Below are 15290 nucleotides of genomic sequence, written 5' to 3'. Positions count from 1 at the left end.
GCTGGAGCTAGAAGTTAAAATTTGAAGTAACGCGCTAATAATCGATAGATTAAAATTAAATTTTAGAGAAAAAGAGAAATACCCATCTTAAAAGGGCGCTATTTTCATTTTTTTGTTAATCAAAGCTATAAATACTAAAATTATTTAAATATTAATTTGAAGAAATACACTTATACTATACAGTATTATTCTGACAATATAGTCTTTATCTCATATATTTTGGTAGTCACATTTTCGATTGTTGTTTACACATATGAGATACTACTTCTTACCTAGAGGTAAGGAAATGTATAACACTAAAAAATACATACCTAGGTTTTGACTAGATTCTCAAGAAGTCTTAATGTACTGCTACTTTCATTTCGAAATTAATAACATTATGGCAAATTTACATCATAAAATAATATGAGTGTCATTGAATTTATTTTAATTAATAACATACTTCCATGATGGTAACATTAAACCAATAACCTTGTAGCTTATAACTTGTTTTCAGATTCCACAGAATGTGTAATTTTGTTGAACCTTGTACGCATAAGCAACAGAATCCTAGAAAACGTCGAATACTTAAATATTTGGTTTTTCTTTTCTGGTGGAAGCTTATTGATAGTCCAAAATGTAAGTCTAACTTTGATCAACGGTGGTAATCAAGTAATATGTATATAAATAATTTATATCACTTTTAATGTTATTATTTTGCTTTGACTTTTGAGTATTTTAAGGTGTTTTTACAGTTAAAGTACATATTTTTTTTAAATATATAAAGTAAATCAGTAGAACAAATTTTTTGGGACCACATTTTTGTTTTCAAGAAGAAATAAAATAAAATGTTGGCTGTAAAAAGAGTAATTTATTTATAATTCACAATTGGAGAATATGTACCAAAAAAATCCTGAAGATAGATATTACAAACATAATATTGTATTTTGTCATAGATCAGAATATTCTTGTGACCAAGCCTAATCTGTAATATTTACAATTAGGTACTTTTTATGACTTTTTTATTCACTCAAGGCAGGCAAATTAATATACTTGCAAAATTTATGTAAAATGCGTCAAAATAAACATTTTACAACTGCATGACAAATTGTGAGTGTAAAGATAAATAATACAATTAACATTCTAACAATAATTCTAAATCGACTAAATATTTAGTATAGACATACTCTAAATAAGGAAAACAGATTCCCAGTGGTGGTACTGAAACGTTTCTTAATGAAATTTTCATAAAAGAAACTCGAACAATGATAATAAAAAATATTCACAAAAGAATTTAATTTGAGAGCACCTGTAACAGTTTATCAGTTCATTGCAAAATAGTAGGAATAATTCTCTCGGCCGATATTGTAATGTAACCTGCTTATAATTATTACAATTTAACAAACCCATAGAAAAATTTACACCAATCAGTTCATGGTTACAAATTAGCAGCCCCAGCCTTTACTATGACCAAGACATAAGCTATATGATTAATTAAAATATGTGAAAGAAGAAGAATTTAGAAATCGGAATGAATTGCGATTAACATTAGAATAATAAGACAAGTAAAGATACAGCTGTACTTAATGGGGCACAATAGAGGCTGGGGCCGGCCTCGAAGCAGTGTGAGCATCAGCGACCCTAATATACACGTATACCACACCGCACTAACGACTAATGAGTTCTATTACATAGCACAATTGATGATCGTCTGAGCGCTTAGCGAGTCGCACCGCACACGCCGGCACTTGATACTCGTAAATTTACACTTTACACTCGAGTCAGTAAAAACGGAAACTGATAAATGAAGCACGTGTTAATCGGAACCGCCGTCGTCTGCGTCTTCCAGGAAGCTAAATTTATTCGATGCTACAAAGTTCTGAAAAAAAAAAGAAAGAATATAATGTAAATCAAATATGAACTAAAAACCATTTCCAAGGTATTCGGTAATATTTTTATATGACGTACCGGTTTTTCCTGCTCCTTCAGCTTAGGCATAGGTTTGTCGACTCCAACGTCGTGTCTGTCGCGGCTGCGACTTTGGCGACCGTTATGTTGGTCGCGTGGCTCTCCATCTTTCCGTTCCGATGACGGGTCGCACTGGCGTTCATTTCGCTCACCGGAAATATCACGATCGTCTCTATTTTCCTTTTCGCCTACATCCTTGTCACGCCTGTCGTCGTCCTTGCCTTCGCGTTCTCTGTCGTCTCTATAATCGCGGTCCCTTTCGTCTTTGTAGTCGCGATCCTTTTCATCTCTGTAATCGCGGTCTCTATCGTCTCTATAATCGCGGTCTCTATCGTCCCTGTAATCGCGGTCTTTATTATCCCTGTCGCGGCGGTCTCTTTCGTCTCTTTCGCGGCGGTCTCTATCGTCTCTTTCACGTCGATCTTTGTCATCTTTTGAATAGTCGCGCCGGTCTCTATCGTCTTTGGAAAAGTCGCGCCTATCTCTGTTATCCTTAGAATAGTCACGCCTATCTTTGGCGTCTTTAGAATAGTCGCGGCGATCTCTATCGTCTTTGTCGTCGCGGGAATAGTCACGTCGGTCTCTATTGTAACTGCGAGAATCTCTACCACGATCACGGTCATCTGTGAATAATAAAAATAAATGAATAAAATACATTTTATACAAATATATTGTCAAATAATTTCTGAATAAGTTGTAAGTTATACAAACCACGTCTAGCGCCACCACGACGATCGCCAGAATGGTCGTTCTAAAAACGTGAAAAAACATTGTTCAGAGAAGATTGACGAATATATAAGATATAGTCATTAATAAAGTAACTTATAATTTGTCTACAACGAGCATTTAACGCACCCTGCGACCCCAACGTTCTTTCTCCTCAACAGCGCGCCTTGATTCTTCTTCTTGTTTTCTTAAACGCTCTTCTATTTCTCGTTCCCTATAAGTTAAAAAAACTGCAATTAATTTTTATTAAAAAAATATTGTTATTGATTAAAATTCTGTATAAGTTGTGGGTGTAAAGCGACCGAGTCGCGCATAAAACATGACACGGTGTCTAGTTAACCCTCTCTTTAATTTAGCGCATAGACAAATATGTCTTAACAACAATCAAAATAACATAACTCAGATTGTAAATTCATGCGCAAAAAATACCGTTTATTACATAACAGTTATATATATATATTTTATATGAATTGGACTTACTTAGCTGCAGTATCAACAGGCTTGGCAGCTCCGAAAACTTTTTCAGCAGGGACGGGTTTAGGCACATTCTTCTCTGGCATTTTGTCTTCGAGTAAGGCTCCATCTGCAGGTTTTGTAGGCGTCTCGGTTTCTCGGGGGACAGTTCTTGGTAGTAGATTAAGCTTAGGACGTTCACGAGGTTTACTGTCTGAATACAGATAATAATACCAGTAAATATTTTGCACTTGCAAAAATATAAATTGCAAATTTGTTTGAATAATAATAAATTTATAATAGTTGAATACCTTCTCTCACTGGATCACGGTCCCTGTCTCCGAATCCCCTACCACCAAATCCTCTGCTTTCGCGACTCCTAATAAGATTAAATTAGTTATTTTTTTTATTTAACATATAAATATTATGAAATGATTAACCAACATACCCATATCCATCTCTCTCGGCCGTACGAAAACCATCACGACCACCGTAGCCACGATCTCGTCCACTATAACAAATAAACATAAGAGGAATATAAAACCGGCAAGTTTATTAATATTATAAATGAGAAAGTTGGACTGGATGTTTGTTATATAATCATAGTTAGTTTGGATGAAATTTATTTAATTTTTGCAGAGTCCTTGCTCTGCAAAAATCGACATCATTTGTTCCATAGTGGTCGTATTGGGGAAAACAAAACCAAAAATGCACCTACTTCTTACCACGGAAATGTTGCTCGGTTCCTATGGGATAGTATTAAGAGAAAATATTTGTGTGTTTGTAATTGATAATTGAACTAAATGAACCGATTTTAATACATTTTTCACCATCAGAAAACTAATTTATCCAAGAGTAACAAAGGCTATACATAGTTTTAGTAATATTAAGAATTCAGCCTAAAGTAATAGATTTTGTGAAACTAGTCAGTAGAATAAGCGCTACCGTCCGCTAAATGGTCCGTTATACATAATTACTACAAACTCAAAAAAAAAATATTTTAAGCAAACTAAAACAATGTGCGGGTATACATGTAGCTTTATTTTAATACTTGATTTTATTTCAAAAAAAGTTAAACCATTGAAAAATCACTAATCAATACGGACATAACTTCGTAAAGTCAGAAGTTGCACCGTAGGATTGAATTTTTTGGGTTGCGATCCAAATCACTAGATTAGTTAACAAGTCACAAAACTAGATTTTTGATACCTCTTAAAAGTTTTAATATTTAATTATGCTTTATAATTAAAAAATAATAACAAGTAAACTTTAAGATGACATTATGAAGACTTTGAGAACTAATGTAAGGTCATCTAAACAAGCCAAGCTTAGTCTACAAACCTTTCCCGGTCGCGGCCGTAGGAGTCCCTGCCGCCGTAGGGCGTGCGAGCGGGCTCGCTGCGCTCCGCGTCGCGCCAGCCGCCGGGACGGTTGTCTGCGCTGGCTGCAGGCCACGCAAAACATTATTGAATAAATTATATATATATATATCACTCTGATTTTATTACGGTAATAAGATTAGTATAACCTCACTCAGAAGAGAGACGAGGTGGAGCGAGCCGAAGATTAGTCTGAATTGAGTTGCGACGGAGTCGTGTCACAGATTGTACTAAAATTGCAGGCCACAGGAAACTTCCATCGACGTAAGGGTTACGTCTCATCTAGAGTAACCTATAGAGTCCCCAACTAGCCCTATTGTCGGATTTTTTGGTTTTCCTGCCGTTGCTCTGAGCAACGCCTCTTGCTAAAAGATTTTATGTGACCACAGTGCACAATGGCCTTTACTCAGACCTTCCCGAGATGAATGGAGTAACGAATTATTATCTATTTTATTCCCATAACGACACCATGCTGCTGCAAAGGTGGAAATACTAAGTTTTAAATTTCACTGTATAAATCACAGCCGTTAATAAAATAGATATTTAACAGATAATATGTACTTTGAATGTGCATCCCAAGTGTGACATTAAAGCTCGCTCCAATCCCAATCTCATATTCATCATAGTGAAAAAATATATGATAAAACAAAAACATAGTATAAAAAAACCATTTTGATTCAGTAATTTAAGAACTATATGTATATAAAATAATATGTAATCCATGTAATCTATTCCAGAAGAAGTTTGGGTCACATAAGCAAAAACTTTAATATTGAATTGACTAATATCATTAGTCGAAAAGTTTAATAATTAATCAATGATTTTCATTCTTCCATATTGATTCGCAGAAATTGAATTTTGAATGTCGGCGAAGTGTAATTGAATGAATTAGAGTTCAATTATAAATAAGGAAGTTTTAATCATAAACTGTGCATTATATATAATTAAACAATGGTTCTTTAACTTAGTGGAGTTATTAAAAAATAGCATGGAAAATAGCATTTTGCACAAAATGTGTGGTTTATGTATGTGATAAAACTTACAGTCCCGCTCGCGCTCGCGGTCGCGCGTGGCATCGGAGCGGCGCGCCGGCTCGGGCATGGCTCGCGGGCCGGAGCGCCAGTCGCCCATCGTGCGCTCCGGGTCATATTCTCTGCAAATTTATATCCATTAATAGCCTAAACTATAATATCATAATGTATTTGAGAAATAATTACTGTATATAATATACTTAATGTCAGAAAAAAATATATAATACTGGCAATTAATTAATCTTTGCTTTATAAAGGTTGTTACAAATCTTTTATCTGCTTTTAAGTATAATTTATCTCATGCAGTGGTAGATGTATACATTGTGAGGAACTCTGCATCAGCTGGATACAATGCTGACTGGAATATATCATAACCTATGATATTGCTCATTAATGAAAAGTGTTGAATAAAATCCCTACAAAGTAATTTGCTTATGATTCTTGTTGCTACCATTTGACTCCGGTGTTACAAACAGGCAGGCCAGTTTTATTTTTCACAATGAGCTTTATATTTTTTTTTATTACTTGTAATAAGGAAGTAATGCTTATATTATGTGAATGATAAAGTATCAAATACTTAGATTATATTTTGTAAATGTAAAATTTTTGATCAATCAATGGCCTCATAAATTTAGTTGATATTTACTATAATATATATATATATATATAATATAATAGTTAGATGTAACAGCGAAAGGCCCCCCAAAACGCTAAGTCGTCATCATAAACTATAGACATTGCTGCTGTTAAATTATCTCTTAAAGAACATTTCAGGCATTATGCAAATGTCAAGAGACTTATGTCTGCCTCTTCACTTTTCTTTATTTTCAAAAGGACTCACACACTCATACATATAAGAGCAAAAAACACAATGTCCCTGTTTTACAAAAGCAAGTGTTCAATTGACCTAGTGTCTAAAGTCTAATAACATTTTTAAAATACTTTTTGATTTATTAATTTCTGGCTAGTGTCAGTCGGAATTATGTAACAATTCTTATTATACTCCTAACATGTATGGAGTATTGTATTGTTAGAATTTATGAATTTTTTATTTCTTTTTATGTCATTGGTTGGTGGACGAGCATATTTGCCACCTGATGGTAAGTGGTCACCACCGCCCATAGACAAAGGCGCTGTAAGAAGTATGAACATAACAATACAGAGTACTGTTATATGCCAGTAGAATTTCTGATGAGTGGGTGGTGCCTACCCAGACGGACTTGCACAAAGCTCTACCACCAACTACTATAATACAAGGAAGTATATAATAATTTGTTAAAAGATTCTAAGCAAAGTTTCACTGAAAACTACCAGTATTTTTAGTCATCTGGTGTAATATTTATTAGGTATATGCATATTAGTTTACTCATTTTTCTTACCTGTCTCTGTCAGATCTGCCACTTCTACCCATTCGACGATCATTATCTTGAGTAGACACTTCTATTCTGATTCTTCTGCCTCCTATCATCTATATTGAAACAATTGATAGTAATTTTACAATTTAAGATCAAATTATTGCAAATAATAGGAGTTGAAACAAATTGATTTTAACTTACCAAATCAGGCATGTTCATAGCACTGACAAGGCTCTCTCTGTCTTCAAAGTCTACATCCCCAAAGCCTTTAAGACGGCCTCCTTCTTTGGGCAGCCGCAAATTGTTTATCTATGTGCAAATAATTTAACAAAAAAATTAATCAATGAAAATAACTGGATATAAATATTATAAGACAATTTTTAAGTATTTCTTAGTTGTAATAATATAATACTAAAAATAATGAAAACTCATACCTTAAGCCCTTCAAAGAACTCCATGATCGCACTCTCCTCAACATCATAAGGCAAGTTGGAGATGTGTGCGATAAAGGGAGGACGACGCGGTATAGATTCATCATCCACAGCAAGGCCACCACGGGCTGCGCGCGACGCTGACGGCAGCACCACAGGCGCACGATGTCGCGATGATACATATGTATCTGAAAGCAGTTGCATTGATGTATTGATGCTAATATTTTGTATTAGTTCGTTTTTTACATTATTTGCTATAAAAAGACACACCCTCAGTTGGTTATGGGAGCAGGCCAATGAAAGACTAGTCTGAATTGAGTTGTGACCTAAGTCATCTCATAGATCGTGCTAAAATTGCTGGTCATGAGGGTTTCCAACAATGTCAAATCTACACCTCCTCCTTAACTCACTGGTCAGGTATCCTAGGCTTAAAATGGCATTGTTATTTCTGGTTCCCCCACCTTCCTTGTGATGAAAGCATCCGGCTAGAATGTATGAAAACACAAAGACCTTTACTCAGACCTTCCCGGGGCGAAGGGAGTGACGCGCACCCAGTGTGTGCGCCCCAAGTACGAGATTATCATTGGCTTGCCATTACCCGTAAAATATCATCATTGGATGTTATTTTTTAAACGTAAACTATTAATACAAACATGTTCTTTAACTTACGTCCATCGTCTACAGAATCTGCCCAGTCGTTAGCTGCAGGGGTTGTGGTTGTGGTTGACTCCGCAATGAAGTTTGTGGCGTCGGCTTTGATCCATTTTATTTTCTTTGATTTCTTGCCTAGAATAAGTTACGACAAATTAATACATATTTTAACTCTAAGGCATATCTATATTGAATACAGCGATGACGCACAGCAAGTGAACGACCTATTCCGATTTTGGAAAGTGGTTATTCGTAGGCAAGTTCAAAGGACATTTCGATGATTTTACAACAGCTGGCTGTTCATAAAAGTTTACTAGATTTACCATAAGTATATAGTATCACTAGAACGGGAACATTACGATTAAAGGAAAAAGTTTAAGAAATAAAAAGTTGAAAATGTGGCCACGCGGTAAATCCAAACGTCCGCAAAGGTGAATTGATGACACGTTAGCATTACCTAATTAAATCTGATGCGTATATAAACTAGCTTTTTGATAAATTAAAGCAACCTACATAAAATACATGCAAAATAATTGAAAATAAATCACAGAATATAGTGAAATATAACAGTTTTACAAATGACTAAATTAATAAAACTAACCTGTAGCGGCCATATTACAAGGCTGGGGCCAGTGTTGCCACTGACATCACAGATTATAGTTCTGAAACCAGAGTATACCATAATTAATTTTACCATAGTTAAAATTGTTACCATATTTAAATCTTCAAATCTTCCTAATTCAGTTTTGCATTATTAAATTATTTTAACGAAACTTATAAAGTACACAGTTTTTAAATTCAGTTTTGAATAAGATAACAATCATGTTATCAATTTACAAAATCCACATTTATTTAATAATATAATGTACATAATATATAATATAATTATATTTTGAATACAATATTTATAACAACAATATAATAAGAATATTCAATGATATGTTAATCCAAATTATTTGAATGATACAAGAAATTCTGGTGGCTAGAAAGGCTCAGATTTTGGCAAAGTCAAGAAAAAATATATAGACATTGTAATCTTTATCAGATTAACCAAAGTTATTTCAATGTAACTTTATATATTAAAAAAGTATTTTAATAATTTTTGCCTTTTTTGCCTCGATGTCTTAAATTTATATAAAAGGTTAGGTCATGTACAAAAACTAATAATGATAGCATATCACGTCAACATAATTTTGCGGATTTTACCGTAGGCCTTTGTAAGACCTACAATTTTCTAAAATATTATTTTGATGACTGTCATAAGGTTTAGCCGGCATTAGCCATGTTAGTGTACGTAAATTATACAACAAATATTTTTGGCAGTGCATGCCTAGGTTAAAATTCGCCAATTTTGGTGTTCTACAAGCTTTGTAATATCACCTATTCTATTTCTTCTGCATATCAATGACTTGTTGCAAATCAGCAATAGACACCGGCCATGCGTTTATATCTCGGGACCATGTCTTTGAGAACCGGCGCAAACTATTGTCTGAAATCGAGTCTTTGTTAACCAAAATCTCAGACTCGGCTAAACCTAGTACAATTCAACCCCAAAAAGGCACAAGTTTGCGCGGTAACCTCAATGCAAAGTCAATTTTATCTTACTCCACACTTTTAGAATATTCCCCTTGCTTGATTTTTCGAGCCTCGTTCAGTTCTGCGGCCAATTAAAGGGTAAAGCCAAATGGATATCAAAAAAGCTTTGTGTACTCAATAAAGTGCAATGCAAGTGCAACGGCCCGTTGCTTAAACATACACCAGGCGCAAATTCCGACTCACATGGGTTAGAGCCACATCTGGACGGGAGCTCCCAAGTACCAGCTTCTTCCATTTGGGTGAAATCTTGCAATAGATTTACAAGCAGATATGTTTAACCTATTGAGCTAAAATTTTATACAAGTTCAGTTTGGACGACAATGCAATAATTGTGTGACGTCATTCTAAATTCAACATGGCGGCATACTCAAGATGGCGAACCAATTATTTTAATGCACTCCTACAATATGGGTATCAAATAAAAGGGCTTGCTATGAATAACTCGAAAAATAATGTGACGTCACTATTAACTCAATATGGCGGACTTCTAAAGCTTGAAAATCATGAAGCAGATGTACAGATGATGTGATGATGTAGATGGCCTTAACCGATTGATTTTGTACTTGCCTATAATATGTATAACAAAAGAAAGGACTTACTGAGAATACGAATGCGAGTTTAATTATATAAAAGTAGAGAATAAATGAACGCAACTAACTTTTATATCATATAAATTGTGTCAAATGTGAAATTATGTTGTAAGTTAACAGTAAGAGTTTGTTTTTTTCTTTTTAGCACATTTAAATAAAAGCTTGTTTTTAAAAAGGTTTTTTACTTTTAATTTATTCTTAGTATTAATAGTAATGTAAGTAAAGTAGGATTTCGATAAAGTTTTTCGTGACTTTAAAATATTTTAATATTAATCGTCATTGATACTTTTTAAATTTAAAAGTTATTATTGTATAGTGTTTTAGCTTTGCGAAAGGTATTTGATATATTCTACCACCGAACAGTGTCACGAGAGGCACAAGGGACGGAACATTTTTATCATTTTCTGTCACGCCTCTATGATTGGTGGCGCATTGACGATAAAATGAGTAACGTTATTTTTATAGTACCAATGTAGTCGATACTCATTTTCACCACATTCTATTTTACATATATAATAATATTTAATTACCTTTTTTTTAGGCCACTCCTCTAAGTATTTCTCATTTTATATTTAATACTTATAACAGATACCAATTTAAAAGAGTGATTTGGTCTGCCGACACTGTACATGCTATAAACAGCATTTAACAAACTGAATTAAATATCATTTGTATTTAACTATGAAGTGTTAACATAGCAGTCGTTAGGAAAAATTATATTAGTCAGTAAAAAATAGAAAATTCAAAAGATTTAAAATAAAATATTATCGATATAAATAAATTACATTGAAATGTCGGTTTTGTAATGTGAAACATACAGCTTTTTTATTAAATGCCTTTATAAAAAAATTGTAGTTAGGTTACCTACCTACGACGACCTACCTACGTAAGACATTTATAATAAAAACATTTTTCTAAATTTTTTGTCGAAAGCGGCTGGACCGATTTTGAAGAAGTCCCTTCAAACCACTAACCTTCAAACTACATGACCACTAAAATCATAAAATGTTATGAGGAGTAAATTTTCAATTTAGAATAATAATTAGAGTTTCGCGAAAGCTCACGAAATTGTTAATAAAATCAGATGCAATAATATTTTTAAATCAAAGTATTGTGTAAGTAAAAAGTAATATTTTACTAGTTTAAGCTTTCGTTTAATAAAATAATTTTGAAAAGTATCTAATTTTGGGATAGCCTTCGAAATAATATTGTATTATGAACACATACCGACGCTAGAAGATTGAGAACCAAAATTAGTTTTGACACACGGGAGTACAAAGTATTTTGTTTAAGGAGCCTTTGGTGCTTCTAGAGAACTGCTAGATTTATGGGTTCTACTTGAATCTAGCATTTTAAAAGGAGATACGACTTCAACTCTATTACTAAAATAAGCTAAAAGCTCGGCGAAATTACGTTGTAGTTTCTAAATTATCTGTGAGTGAATGCTATATTATAAAGGACCAAACTATAGACGTGTATCCCAATATTTTTAAGGTTTTTTAAATTCTTAGTGAATCGGCGAATAAAAAGATTATTTATACATGTTTTAATGTTAGTAGTAATGTCATTATTAAATACAAGGAACAGAACGGATTCTAGGTGAAATCTTTAAATATATACGGAATAATACATTATTTATTGGTAAAACCTCTGTATCTAAAATGAATATTATAATTAACTGAATCGCTAAAAGCGTAACTCGATCTCGCGCAGGCTCTGCAGACTGGTTTGTTTTCTTTCACGTAATAAACTCAACATAAATGGGGAGGAAGGTACTAAAAAAACTTGTTCCGTATTCTGGAGTAGCCTGCGTCTGGATCCTTGTGACCGCCAGTGACTGGGCCAGACGCGGACACGGACCCGATCTCCCGATATTGCGATAGATGGCATTCACGTCGTGCGCCGTTACTGAATGGACGTGTGCCGCGCGCCTCGCTCTATTCAACGCACTACTACTACAACAATTTTAATCGGACTGTTTTTTTTGTTTGTAGCGTTCTAATTTATTTCGCCGGCGCGAGCACTAAAATTAAAAGCTTTATTCGGTAACGCTATCTACTGATTATTTGCCGTCAGCTTAGAATCTATTGTCACGGAGTGACGTAAAGCCTGGTGCAGTGATAACGGAGAGTGATGTGAATTGTGTTGTGTTTACGTTACGATGTGCGTGGTAGTGTAGGAGGCTGTATCATGGGGTATGCATCGAACGGTGCGGGGCGGGCGGCGCACGAGGCGCTACTTGCCCGACATGATGCCGAGTTGCGTCTGATGGAGACTATGAAGCGAAGTTTGCAGGCTAAAATGAAAAGCGATAGAGAGTACGCTCTGGCGTTGTCCGCTGCAGCCGCACAAGGACAAAAGATGGACAAATGCGAGGAATTGAACGGTACGACATGCGGAAAGGCAAAAACAACTTTCCATATGCGATGATATCATTTTATTACATTATTCTTTGTTATGAAAATAACGATTACTTTTAATGAGTGGAGAAAATTATACCATAATTATTTATAATTATATGATTTCTATTAGAATAATTTATGATTAAAATAATTCTACCCTCATTTTTGTAATCCACGTCGAACGTTTTACTTGGTGGTAGGGCTTTGTGCAAGCACGTCTGGGTAGGTACCACCCACTCATCAGGTATTCTACCGCCAAATAACAGTACTCTGTATTGTTGTGTTCCGGTTAGAAGGGTGAGTGAGCCAGTGTAATCACAGGCACAAGGGACGTAACATCTTAGTTCCCAAGGTTGTTAGCGCATAGCTGATGTAAGGAATTGTTAATATTTCTTACAGCGCCTTTGTCTATGGGCGGTGGTGACCACTTACCATCAGGTGGCCCATATAAAAAAACCTCAATATTTTTTTACTAAAATCAATAAAAATTGATTTATTTAATATCGGTATTTATAATAATAGAATTTGGCAATGATGTAAGCCATCAATAATAATTAATTTAAAATATAATGACGCACTAGCCTTCTTGTAAACTTGTTTTATTAATGTAAGACATACCAAATTGGTCAAAAGGTAATTTGAATAATGATCAGTCATAATATACTAGAGCAACTGAAGCCGTAACAAAATATATAATGTTATATTAAAAATATCTAGATTTTTTTTATTCGTATGGATAATGACTTGGTGTAGTTAATGGATATGATAGATAACTAATAATAACGTTGATAAAATAACGGTAAGATATCGGTGGTAAAATTAAGACCTAAAAATTAATGCCTATATTTAAGCAGAGCCTATTTATTTATAAATGTCAGATCCAATTAGGTTATTTAAATTAACTAGGTAGTGCGTAGCTTAAACTAGAAATATTTGGACGTACAGGATCATAATAACGTAACATAACCCAGATTGTTGGGTAAATTTTCAAATACCTTATTATAATTGTTAAGGGGTAAAATGGAGTTTGAGTTTTTTAGTGCTTGTATTGTGTTCATTCAGTCCAAGTATATCGTCATAGTAACGTTATCAGCGTATCCGATCACGTTCCGTTGTTGATAACAATGCTGACTCACTATCACTCAAAGCATTTTCAGATTTTTCTTAATTTTTTTATACTTTTTTTGGTAACCTATTTCTTTTTATTGTTCAAGAATTTATTCTAAATATTTAAATTAAATAACATTAATTATGTAATATAAATTAAAGGTTCTTTCTCATTAAATGAAATAAGTTAAAATTACTTAATTTGTATGTGTATAAAATTTAATTGTATTGATTTGCAAACTTTCTTTGTGGTGTAAGTCCCGAATCTTAGCGATTATTTAATGATGTTTAAATTGTCTTTAGGTTCAGTAATAGCATCGGCATGGCGGACGATGACTGAGGAATGGGAAAACACAAGTCGCCTGATAAAGGCCAACGCTGAGGCACTGGATTCTCGTGCCTTGGATCGCCTGAACACTCTTATGACAGAGAGGCGGAAGGCTCGTAAAGTTTATCAGGAAGATCATAGTAAAATATCTTCCCAATTCACACAGGTTCGTATATTTAGTATTGTATTATTCGTAGGGAAGCAAAAGCTAAAACATATGCTAATATTATATTCCTAGTAGTTTAATTTCCTTAACTTAAACTACTTGGGCGACTACATATTTGAAAAGCGATTTCCAAATGATTCATACAAATTGAAAATATAAATGTTTGCAGTACACTTTTTTATACAGCAACAGCGCATAATAAAAACCAAAAAAATATGCTAATATAATATTTTAGTAGTTACAACTTTTTTTCAAAAAAATCTATTCTTCCTTTTATGTTACCCCAAATGATTCACACATTTTAAAAAACATAAATGTTTGCGCATTATTATACAAAGGTATTAGGTACCAGATATTATTTAGGAGGTCTATATTGAAAGTTTCGTAGTATTTTCATTGTTTGTATTGAATTTATTTAACATAACTATTATATCGTCATAGTAACGATATCAGCGTATCCGATCAACGTTCCGTCGTTGATAACATTGCTGATTCACTACCATTCAAAGCATTTTCCACATTTTCCCCCATGATGCATACAAGTCACTTATGTTATTATATCATAGAAGATATATCTGATCAACTTGGCCTTAATCGAATTGGTACTAAATGTAAATATTTTGTATTGAATCAACAAGCCCTTTCCGTTACTGACCGGTTATACACATTTCCTCGTTCAACCGTCCGTTTCCTATCGTTGATCTACTCTTATTACTTGGTATCTACCTAGATGCGTATAATTAGGCCTTAGAGAACGGTGCAAGAAAGAACTGTGTCAGGGTTAGCCTACAACTGTTAGCTTTTCCAATCTTGTCGATGTCGGCCAGACTTATCAGCTACGGTGAATAACTTACGGTATGTCGATACTTCGACAAATAGTACGTAGCTTTAACATTAAACAACTTTTGCAGGTTTTGTTTGTCGACTAATAATACTTGTTCTATTACTGTTTCATAAATACAACAAAAAAGTGTATTTTATAAATGCAACTACACAACTTTGCCATGGTTTGAAAATAAGTTTGTACGAAAAAAAATCTACAGATAAAAAATAATATAAGAAAGTAAAATATTTTCTTCGTACTGACACTGTACATGCCGCAAGAGGATACGGATTAGGCCCGCAGTC

The 15290-nt window shown here is 33.9% G+C and overlaps 2 protein-coding genes across 4 annotated transcripts in view; one reads left to right on the top strand and one right to left on the bottom strand.

The window, feature by feature from the left end:
- Positions 1–1258: 1258 nt before the first annotated feature.
- LOC125067443 (eukaryotic translation initiation factor 4B) lies at positions 1259–8641 on the bottom strand. Its single transcript, XM_047676058.1, has 14 exons — positions 8575–8641; positions 7992–8108; positions 7326–7510; positions 7093–7200; positions 6916–7004; positions 5549–5658; positions 4468–4570; positions 3575–3637; positions 3438–3505; positions 3154–3340; positions 2803–2887; positions 2659–2698; positions 1948–2570; positions 1259–1858 (listed from the first exon to the last, which is right to left on the bottom strand). Exons 1-14 carry the CDS (start codon positions 8585–8587, stop codon positions 1796–1798), a joined length of 1854 nt encoding a protein of 617 aa, XP_047532014.1. The 5' UTR covers positions 8588–8641; the 3' UTR covers positions 1259–1795.
- A 3403-nt stretch (positions 8642–12044) lies between these two features.
- LOC125067441 (tyrosine-protein kinase Fer) overlaps positions 12045–15290 on the top strand; it is a 36261-nt gene continuing 33015 nt past the window's right edge. For all 3 annotated transcript variants that reach the window (XM_047676055.1, XM_047676054.1, XM_047676056.1), the window contains exons 1-2: positions 12045–12545; positions 13972–14162. In XM_047676055.1, the coding sequence (XP_047532011.1) occupies positions 12350–12545; positions 13972–14162 (387 nt within the window). In that variant the 5' untranslated portion in view covers positions 12045–12349. The remainder of the gene's footprint in view (positions 12546–13971; positions 14163–15290) is intronic.

This window comes from Vanessa atalanta, chromosome 11 (genome assembly GCF_905147765.1).
Source record: "Vanessa atalanta chromosome 11, ilVanAtal1.2, whole genome shotgun sequence".
NCBI lineage: Eukaryota > Metazoa > Arthropoda > Insecta > Lepidoptera > Nymphalidae > Vanessa > Vanessa atalanta.
Note: the sequence above shows the minus strand (reverse complement) of the source record. Positions and strands in the feature narration are given on the sequence as shown.

What these genes read in the sequence shown, in the direction of transcription:
- LOC125067443 (XM_047676058.1), bottom strand. An exon ending in CCGCGAGCGCGAGCGGGACT is followed by an intron (nt 4,571 to 5,548) that starts GTAAGTTTTATC and finishes CGTGGCCTGCAG; the next exon opens with CCAGCGCAGACAACCGTCCC. An exon ending in TCGTGGTGGCGCTAGACGTG is followed by an intron (nt 2,571 to 2,658) that starts GTTTGTATAACT and finishes TATTATTCACAG; the next exon opens with ATGACCGTGATCGTGGTAGA.